This window comes from Sander lucioperca, chromosome 16 (genome assembly GCF_008315115.2).
Source record: "Sander lucioperca isolate FBNREF2018 chromosome 16, SLUC_FBN_1.2, whole genome shotgun sequence".
Taxonomy (NCBI): domain Eukaryota; kingdom Metazoa; phylum Chordata; class Actinopteri; order Perciformes; family Percidae; genus Sander; species Sander lucioperca.
In genome coordinates, this window is record NC_050188.1 from 20,630,928 (window position 1) to 20,641,005 (window position 10,078).

Below are 10,078 nucleotides of genomic sequence, written 5' to 3' on the forward strand. Positions count from 1 at the left end.
TAATTCACAAGCGACAAAAACATTACAACGTCTTATGTATCTAACCTAAGAACCTAAAATTAAAAGTCTCCTTGTCCCTGTAAACAATACATTTGTGGGATAGTAACCCACTGGCACTTTAACATAGGACCTACACTTTTGGCACAGCTAAAAATTAAAAATAGAAATGTGGCTACTGGACATAGTTAAAAAACAAAACAAAAATACACGTGAATATTCACATTAGTAGGAGCAGTCAGGGCTTGCCTTTGTGAAATAGCTCCATGGTCGACTGGAGGCCTAACGCAGCAGCTGTTACAAGTGTCATCAAACGTCATAACATACCATACACTGAATCTTCCTCTTGTCCTATGAGGATGAAGAGGTTGAGGCAGATGAAGAGGCAGTGGCTGCAGCGTGTGACTGAGAGTCTATGAGGTCCATGTCTTCGTCTTCGTTGACTCCACACGTGTCGACCACGCAGATCAGACAGCTGGTGACAGGAAACGCTCGCACCTTGCTGCAAGTCACCCACCTAAACACACAGAAGAAAACTGATTTACAGGGTGTATGAAATGGGAATAAAGATCAAAACTTTAGTAATGGTGAGTTAATTTGATTATTTTGTAGATTCCCACTGTGCCTATTAGTGACAGATGTGTTTTTTACTTTTTTGTTGTTGTTAACATTTAGTTAATATACTGACCTATCAGTATCAGTGTGATACTCCAGGACGTGTCCGAGCCGTCCCACACCTTGAAACCCTGCCAGCACATAGATCACCTCACCGACTGCTGCACACTTCACCGTTACACCTCGCCACGGCATCGCCAAAGCAGCACGCCACTCATTACTGGCAATGTCGTAGTACTCCACAGAGTCCAGTCCACCTAGTAAAATCACACGCACACAACAACAGTATCATACAGAGGCCATATGTACTACAGCTACTATGTTCAATAGCATTATTACAGGACAATTAATTCTTAATCACTACGTGGTTATGGCATTATCAATTTCTTGTACCCAGTGCTCCCTGCCCTCCAACAGCATAGATCCTGTTGTTGACCACCACCAGCCCATGGTTCTTCCTAGCCTCTCTCATCCCACACAACTCCCTCCATCTGAGGACAGAGAGACAGACACAGGGACAAGGAAGGGGTTGAGAAGGAGTGTAACAGAGAACACATATAACATATATGTAAAACTCCAGTTTAGAGCTTTATGTCCACCTGCTCTTTTGTGGAGAACTTTCCATGACCTCCTGGTCTGATAAAAGCTTTTCAAAGCCAATTCAATAATATAATAAATTAATTCTTGTCAAACTAAAATGAAGGCTATTTGTCCTCCTATGGAGAATTGTTGGGGATACATAGTTTTCAACATTTCTTCACATTGTTCTTGCATGTCCTACTGTTGTCAGCCAGTACATAACAAAAGCCTTTCCCCTCATATTCCTTTTCATTCTCCCATTCATAAATACTGTAAACAAGCCAGTGGGGGTCCCACAACATCCTTTGGGTTGTATAGTTCTGGACTGTATTTTTGTGTGACTCACTGTTGAGTGTTGGGGTCGTAAACCTCACAGTTGTTGAGGACCCTGCCAGACACATTGTTGCCCACCGTGCCTCCACAGACATATATGAGCCCGTTGGCCTCCACGGAGCCATGGCTGCAGCGAGCCAACAGCATGCTGGTTTTCACCTGCCAAGACTCTGTTCTTGTGTCGTAGCATTCGAAAAGGTCGAGGGCAGAGCTGCCTGCAGACACACACGTACAGTACATTAACACCATGACTAAATGCTTTTAGAAGGGGGATTCCTTTCCCACCCATGAAGGATCATCAATGTCCACCATCCCCTAACCCACTCAGAAGATACACAAACCTCCCCAATCCCAGGTCCCAAGTTCACCCCTTCCACCTCCCTGTGCTCACCCACTTCCGACCCCCCAGATGTGTAGATCTTGCCCTGGGCAGCGCAGGCAGCCAGGCTGTCGCGGGGCGTGGGTGGACCCAGCTTGGAGTACCAGCTGTCCTTTAGGACGTTGTAGCAGTCCATGCGCTTAATGGGGAAGAGCTGTGAGCCACCCAGGATGTAGACCACATTGTCCCAGAAGACGGCTGTGGCATCCCGGCGCTTCTCGAAGGGGCAGCGGATGTCTGTCCAGGTGGAGTCCTGCATGGAAAGCCAGACTGACACTTAAACACTGGTATATAGGGCTGTAACGATATGCAATATGAAACTGAAATCGCAACACTCAGATCCACAAACCTGTGTCGCGGAGTGAGAAGGCAGAATCGCGACATACCCCTTCCAACTCCCACAGTTATCCTTCCCGTCCAGATCCAATGCTACCACATCTTTAAATTACTATTAGCATTAGTCGTTTTGGTGCTTTATCCCCCTTTTGTCGGGTAAATTGTCAGGGGGGGGGGCACGAACGCCTGTAACGCTAACAGAGGTGTAAAGTTACGAATGGCCGCTGTTCTGACTCGGGTGCCTGGGTCTGTTTCCCGACGGTTCTGTATCGAATCGTGGGTCAAAAATCGTGATACTAACCGAATCGTGGGTTGGGTGTATCGTTACAGCCCTACTGGTAAATATGTAGGTAATTTTTTGTGGACTATAGAAAAAACTTTAATGTTTGTTTCTGCAATCTGATTAATTGTTGTTGTAAACAATGTAAAGCCCAAGACGTCAAATCATTTTTTTTAACCAAAACCCAAAATTGGATTTCTGAAGTTTCACACCCTAGTATACTAAAGAGTATATATCTATCCAACATTTACTGACTTAAGCCCGGTACCTTGGGGTTAAAGTAGCGGCAGGACTGAGGCTGGGAGCCTCCAAACAGAGCGATGCGATAGTCGTGCTTCTTGCGTCGCGGTCGGCTGCTCTCTCCCAGATCCTCCCGATCCTCCAGGGACAGCAGATGGTAGCGCATCCCACCTGGGACAGAAGCACAGGCCGTCATATTTTTAGCATGCGCGTGTGTTCAAGTCAACCCAGGAGACCTTAGCACTAAAGCAGTTTGAACTTGCTGATAAATCTGAATCTACAATATGAGATAATACAGGTCAAATGTATATACATGAAGACATTAATTCAGGGTTTCGGATTTAGGTGAATTATCACCATCTGTGGTGGTGGCTCATATGTTATGTATCTTCGAGAGCCCAGCCAAAACCTTGAATTGTACCCTCATTAATAATAAATATTTAATCTTTCACTACTATAATAGAGAATGCTACAGATAGTTTATATTCAGAGTAATAGCACATATCAGACAATGTCAACTATTTCCTCATTACACCAATGTTTTAATGTTCCTTCATATATAGACATAAGACACTCAGTACTGTGTATGTTTAATACGTCCACTTGTAAATAATGGGTTGTGTCAACTTGTTTCTCTCTCTTCCCACTCACTGATGACCATCTTGAGGCACTGTGGGTTGTCCTGGATGAGGGGCTCAGCCTGCACCGTCTTGGAAAGGAAGGTTTTAGAGACCAGAGGAAAGCGAACGCACCCCAACACCTCCACCATGTACCGCTGTCTGTTACACACATCGTACTTCAGCCAGCGCACTGCTGCGTCGTAAATCTAGACACAATTGCATGCAACAAAGCATGTGGGAACATCCAGATTAAAAGGTGGTATTGTTTTTAGCCAGAGTTTATCACTCAGCTTTGTCCTGATGTGATACACCCATTTATTTGGTTAAGTTAAGTTGTAAATAAGTACATATTACTTCACAAAAAAGGGACTTATCTTTTTATTTAATATTAATGTCCCCGAACTTAGGCACTAAAATACCAACAGTTTCTATGACCACCTCAGACATTTTTTTTTCCTTTAGCATATTTTAAAAGATTATGGCACAAAAGAAATGAAACATACAGTATAGTCGAAGAGTGTGTACATGTGTACCTGGGCCTCGGCACGGACAGTGAGTTTGTCCTGGTGCAGAAGGTGTGTGAGCTGTTTAACGTCCAGTTGCAGGAACTCGTCCAGTTTGTAGACTTCAGTGAAGTGGAGCTCGAAGAAGTCCTCTGCTGCTGCCTTCAGCTCAGGACAGTCCATACAGTCTGCCAGGGAGGAAATACCTGCAGGAGAACATACAAAGATACAGTCAATCTAATGAGTTACATGATGTGGCAGGCCTGACCCAAACACATATGTGGGGAAAATAACTTCAATATTTAAATGAACAAAAATGCTTTTGATGTTACATACCAGGCACAATGACCAAGCTAAGCTGGAATTGTTGGCCCTTAGTAGTTTAATACTTGATGATGGTAACTCAAAAAATGAAGGACCAAAGGGCTCCTCAAACTGTGGGGTAAAAGCAAATGAGATATGATTTAACATGGATTGTTTTTCTGTTCTTACCAAGGCAGTTTGTTGCATCAATTTGTCCTTTGAGGAACTCCACACACATCTTCTTCACAGGCTCAATCTGGTACTGGTTGGCTGCATCCAGCAAAGACTGGACGTTACTGCTGTTCACCAAGATCCTGACAGACACAGAGACACACACACACACACACACACACACACACACACACACACACACACACACACACACACACACACACAGAGAGGTGTGGTGTTTCTGATGAAATTTTGTGAAAGTAACAATTAAAGGGGATGGTCTAATCTGCTGTGAGTTTAGCAGCACCCCACATTCCTACAGGTAAAAAAAAACTTTTACTTTTTTAGCCTTTTAGCCAAGATTCTTACCGAGCTGTGTATATAAATTCAATCAACAGCTCAATGATCTCAGGCTCGGCACTCCTGAGCTCCACCTCGTGGGACATCGACTCCATCATTCTGGCTGGAGGTAAGGAAAAACAGAGGTAGACTTAATAGAAAATGGAAACATGCCAACAAAACATGATATCAAGAAATGTTTTTCCTGCTATGCTTGGCAACAGCTTGGGGAGCACTGCATAATTAATAATGTGACATTCCAAAAACATAATGTTATAATAGAAATCACACTACCCCTATAGCAGCAAAGGAAATCTTCTCACTACTGTGGTCCCCTTTGGCTCAATCTGTACATACATAGATATCAAGTGTGTGTGTGTATCCTGTCAGTGGTTATGTGTTTTTGGATCCACACTTACTGGTGAACATGAGACTGAAGAAGTGGCTTGCTGCAGCCAACACTACTCTGTGGGCAGGAAAGTGTTTCCCCTGAACCACAAGGGTCACATCACAGAGAGTACCCTGAATAAAACACACACACACACACACACACAGTTAGAGAGTATCAGGACAGGGAGGGACACACACTTACAGTAAACGCCTCATGTCAAGCCATGTTACAGACATACACTCTTGTCCTCTTTTGTATTTTCTGTACCTGTTTCCTCAGGTTGTTCATGACTCCCATGATGCTAGACAGCTGTCTGTACTCCTCTTTGGTAGCACACTTCCTTTCGCTCTTCTTTTTGGTGCTTGCAGCCTTCTCTGTAGAGGCCACTCCTGTCATGTCAGCCTGATTAATGTAATCTGTTCAGTTTAAATTAACCAACACTTTTAGCGCCACTGCCAGCAGTGTGCGGCTGCAGTCTCTTTGTTGTGGCTCAGCAACTAACAGTTTGCTTGCTAGCAGACAGCAGCTTGTTGTAATTTTATGAACTAAAAAGCCGCCAGTTTGACGGCAGATTCTTCTTGAAACTCGTAGAGAGAACGTCATAAAGAAAACCATAAAGATGAACTTGCTGTCATGTCAAATAGTGATAAAACAGGTTAGCGAAGTATATCTTGTAAGCTAAAACTCTTCAGTTTAGCTCGGCGTGTGTTGTTTTCCTTCTTCTTCTTATTCTTTGGGTTTTAACGGCAGCTTACATCCCTAATGTTCCACTACTGCCATCTTCTGGAGTTAGTTAACTCATGTCAGATTGTTCATAGATTTTCCTAATCAGTCCTGTTCTCATTAGGAAGCTGGCCAAGCATCTTCTGACTTGTCCCTTTTTTCTACGTATGTTATTTACTCGTGCATCTGTTTATCCCAAATCGTTTCCTTTCTTCCATCATGTCCTTTCTATCTGATATAGGCTACATACTTCCTGTAATAACAAGCACATGCAGCAATCACAAAAATACACTAAAATGTGATGTGTGCTGTTCAGGTTGCTGCCTGTGTTTTGTTCTGTTGAGTTACTTTTAGCCACACTCAACAATTCCTCCCCCATATTATTTATATTATGGTCACACTTCAATATCATTTATATTATTGTTAATTACTTTTGCTATGTTATTTAATACATATTATTCAATCTAATTTCACGTCAATTACTTACTTACATTACAACATTTTTCGTACTATGACCACCTCACTTTACTTTACTTTACAATACTTTTTATATAATGCCACTTTACATTCATTCAGTACTTTTTGCACATTGTCTGTTGTTTTGCCTGTTGTTTCTTTGTTGGTTTGTTTTTATTGTGGAAAAACTGCTGATGTAACAAGTGAATTTCCCCATTGTGGGATGAATAAAGTATTATCTAATCTAATCTAATCTAATCTAATTCTGTACCTGTTCTGTGTAGTCCAGTCATTTTATGAAAAAAAGGTTGAATAAATTGCAACAGAAGCAAACTCATCTGATTTTGTATCCTCAACATGTCCTGAGTAAGAAAAAAAAAGCCCCGAAGAACCCCATTAGGGGAAAATTTCGAAAAAGGGTTCCATTCAGACCTTAACATTAGGTCTTTTACTGACTCCAAACAAAGATGGAACAGAAGTGTGATGCCTCACACACAGGGTGAAAAGAGGAGCTGCAGCAATGTGCAGTACAACAAAAATATGGTGTTTTTTGAAAATTAAACCATGTAAACCTATTCTGATATAACCTCAAAATACAATTATGAACCTGAAAATAAGCATAATATGAGCACTTTAATGCTCATGGGTAGCCTAAATGGGTTCCATTCAGACCTTAACATTAAGTATTTTACTGTTATATGTCAACAAGACATTTCCACCTGGCTATACCCAATGTTTAGATCTGTTGTGGTATTTATGCAAAAACTTGTAATACATGTTATGTTTGTCTTGATATAAGTAATCAACTCAGTAATTTTCATGGTGATATCTAAAGGTTAACATTTTTACCCTATTCACGTGAGAAAAAGAATGAATAGGCTAGGCTATAATTGTGTCTTTTTCGAAACTTTCCTCTAATGGGATTCTTCGGGGGCTTTTTTCCCTTACTCAGAACATAATGAGAATACAAAATCAGTTGAGTTTGATTCTGTTGCAATTTGTTTCAAGGTTGACCCCCATTTTGGCTTAAAATGACTGGACTATTGGTATATATAAAGCTTTGGTTGAAGATACTCGCGTTCGCCCTCTACCGACAGATATGACAAATTACACATTGACCACAGGATTGCGGAACTGATTAATTTATCCTTCAAAACATGTTTTAGATGTAATAAATATGTTCTGGTATTTAAAACATAGCACTTTAGTTGTTTGATCCCTTGGAAGAGCAAATTTGAGATGTTATATCTAGGAATAGATACAGCTATGGCAACAGCAGTTTTGTTTACCTCGCTGCAGCTCACCTGTAGGTTAACCTGTAGGCCTATGTCACGCTGATATCTCTTCAGCAATCCAGAAAACATAACCAGGAAGACAGTCGCATGACGTTGACGTAATGTGGAATGTGCGGACTACAGATGCATTGTCAGAAATAATTGACCTGAAAACAAATTGAGACCCGAGAGCTGCAGAAAAATGCTCCGTTTTCTCTGCAGTTGCTGCTTCTCAAGTGAAAACTCCACCAACGAGGTAGGCTATGTGTTTATTGAATTTTTATGTAAATGTGAATGCGTTTTATTCGAGTTCAGACGAGAAACTTGATCACTGCTTTGCTTCAGTGAGATTAGCCTGTTGGATGAACCTGCTAGTCTAATTTAATGCAAGAATGGTGAGGACTATGAAAATGTTATGTATCTGAATCAGGCTAATGCAGTCCCTGTGAGAGTATTTTTCATGGTGTCTTACAAGAAAAGAAATGGTAATCAAAATCACTATAGTTGTATTGTTCTGTTACAAATATAAAGTGCAGAGATACAACAGAATCGTGACATATATAAGGTCTCCATAAAGGCAGGAATGAACCACAGAACTTTGAACTTAAAAAATGTATTTGTTTTAAACATGAACACTTGGTTGGTGCACTGACTTTATGAGTCATTACATGTGTGTTGTGTGAAGCAGGGAATAGTTGGACCCAAATGCAGGAGACCAGGCAGGAAAAAGTTTGAGCTTGAGGATTTATTTAAACGAAGAGTAAATGCAAACAAAAAGAGTCCAAAAATCCAGCAGGCAAAACACAGAGTAAAAAGAAGCAGGCAAAACTAATGTCCAAGAATAATGACAAAAAACACGAGGAAACGGCTGAAAACCAAAACAGAGACTGGAACAAACTGATAACGAAAAAAACGTACAGAAACAAAAGACCGTAGGGAGATTCAGACTGCAGGCACAAGAGCGAAACATGCTGACAGGAACAAACTGACAAGATCTAACACAAAACACAAAATGATCTGACTCCGGACAGGGGGAAGACAAAGACTAAATAAACAGGGTAACGAGGAAACACAAGACAGGTGACACAAGGCTGGGAAACAGGTGAAACACATTAGGGCAATCACAAGGGAGGGAAAACACAGGAAGTAAAACAAGACAAGACAAGACAGAAAACAAGACCGTCAAAATAAAACAGGAAACAGGGCAAAAATACAAAACAGAAAAAACAGATTACCATAATAAGACAAAACACACCAAACCCATAACAATGTGTCCAGGTGAACACAAGCCTTATTATTACTTTATGTCTCTTTTGTCTCTAAAAACAAAAACATTCTATGTAAAGGAAACAAACAACTCTGATTCCTATTTCAGAGACAGCCTCTCCTGCACCCCAGACCATCTGACCTGAATGAAGCTAGATCAGCCAGGCAGACCCGGCCAACACACAGTGGTACAAAATCTCTCTAAATGTTAATGTGTCTGTCTCTCAAACCTGTACATTTCTAATGCATACAATTACGGATGAATTTGAACTACATGCATTCTGTGTGTGTGCCTGTTGTGTAATAATTTTTTTCCCTCCCAGATGCGCAGATCGTGATGCGGATTGGCAGGCTGGTGATGAGGCAAGTGTGTGTGCCAGAGTTGGACCAGAGGTTTTCTGACATGGCCGAGACCTTCAATGAACAGCACGAGCGCTATGAGGCCATGGTCCGACATATCACTAACCTGCGTCAGAGCTACGGCTGTAACCAAAATGATACATTGGCTTTAACCGAATGTGTGGGGATAATCAGAGATGAGCATGGTAAGTGACCCACTCAGAGCTCCCTGCCATAAAGGCAACATGATGACAGGTTTCCTTGCTTAAATGTTCTGTTTTCTTTTGTTTCTCTGTTTCAATCTCCATCTCTCTCCACTTCTAGAGGCCAGGTACAGGGTCTCCCTTAAGATGAAGGGCTATGACTTCTCCCTCAATGTGGTTCCTGTGGGCAAAAGTGAGGAGGAACCACTGCCTCCACATCTGTCATTGGCTCAGGATGAAGTGAAGGGCACTTCTGAGAGCGCCAAAGCCATCATCTCAAAAGGTACCACACTTCAAGAGTTGATTGGCTGGCTGCTGCGTAGCAAGGATCAAATGGCTGAGCAGGTGAAAGGGGCTGCAGCAACTTACCAGGAGCAAGGAAGACTGAACGAGAACCTGGAGGAGAACCTGAGGGAAGTGAAAAGGGCGAAGGAGTTGTCGCTGGGATATAAACAACGGGCCGGGGAAGTCCTCACTGAGGCTGCACAGTTGGCAGGGGCTTATTTGTAGTTCATGCGCATTTTAGATACTTAATTTGAATCCAACAATAACAATACGCAGTATACTCTTTGAACATTATGCACACACAGAACGTCATGCATGTATTTAAATGTACCAAGTATACTCTCTGCTTTGCAGGCCATTGCAGCCTCTATCATGTTTGCTATAAGAACACAAAGACTAACGATGATATCTGCCTTTTTTTTTTTATAAAGATTATTTTTTGGGCA

The 10,078-nt window shown here is 41.8% G+C and overlaps 2 protein-coding genes across 2 annotated transcripts; one reads left to right on the top strand and one right to left on the bottom strand.

The window, feature by feature from the left end:
* Window positions 1-16: 16 nt before the first annotated feature.
* Window positions 17-5,847, bottom strand: klhl7 (kelch-like family member 7). Its single transcript, XM_031323059.2, has 12 exons — window positions 5,354-5,847; window positions 5,115-5,217; window positions 4,726-4,819; window positions 4,375-4,499; window positions 3,913-4,088; window positions 3,411-3,585; window positions 2,788-2,930; window positions 1,916-2,156; window positions 1,538-1,739; window positions 1,006-1,103; window positions 686-869; window positions 17-514 (listed from the first exon to the last, which is right to left on the bottom strand). The coding sequence occupies exons 1-12, from the start codon at window positions 5,480-5,482 to the stop codon at window positions 349-351; spliced, it is 1,836 nt and encodes a 611-aa protein (XP_031178919.1). The 5' UTR covers window positions 5,483-5,847; the 3' UTR covers window positions 17-348.
* A 1,692-nt stretch (window positions 5,848-7,539) lies between these two features.
* On the top strand, window positions 7,540-10,078 carry si:ch73-345f18.3. The gene is made up of 4 exons (XM_031323385.2): window positions 7,540-7,795; window positions 8,915-8,993; window positions 9,129-9,350; window positions 9,469-10,078. Exons 1-4 carry the CDS (start codon window positions 7,742-7,744, stop codon window positions 9,855-9,857), a joined length of 744 nt encoding a protein of 247 aa, XP_031179245.1. The 5' UTR covers window positions 7,540-7,741; the 3' UTR covers window positions 9,858-10,078.

Excerpts from the sequence above, each read along its gene's own strand:
- klhl7 (XM_031323059.2), bottom strand. The coding sequence starts at position 5,482 with ATGACAGGAGTGGCCTCTACAGAGAAGGCTGCAAGCACCAAAAAGAAG. Across the intron at positions 3,586-3,912 it reads CTGTCCGTGCCGAGGCCCAG|ATTTACGACGCAGCAGTGCG; the intron begins GTACACATGTAC and ends AATTGTGTCTAG. Across the intron at positions 1,104-1,537 it reads TACGACCCCAACACTCAACA|ATGGAGGGAGTTGTGTGGGA; the intron begins GTGAGTCACACA and ends CTCTGTCCTCAG.
- si:ch73-345f18.3 (XM_031323385.2), top strand. The coding sequence starts at position 7,742 with ATGCTCCGTTTTCTCTGCAGTTGCTGCTTCTCAAGTGAAAACTCCACC. Across the intron at positions 7,796-8,914 it reads GTGAAAACTCCACCAACGAG|AGACAGCCTCTCCTGCACCC; the intron begins GTAGGCTATGTG and ends TTCCTATTTCAG. Across the intron at positions 9,351-9,468 it reads GATAATCAGAGATGAGCATG|AGGCCAGGTACAGGGTCTCC; the intron begins GTAAGTGACCCA and ends CTCCACTTCTAG.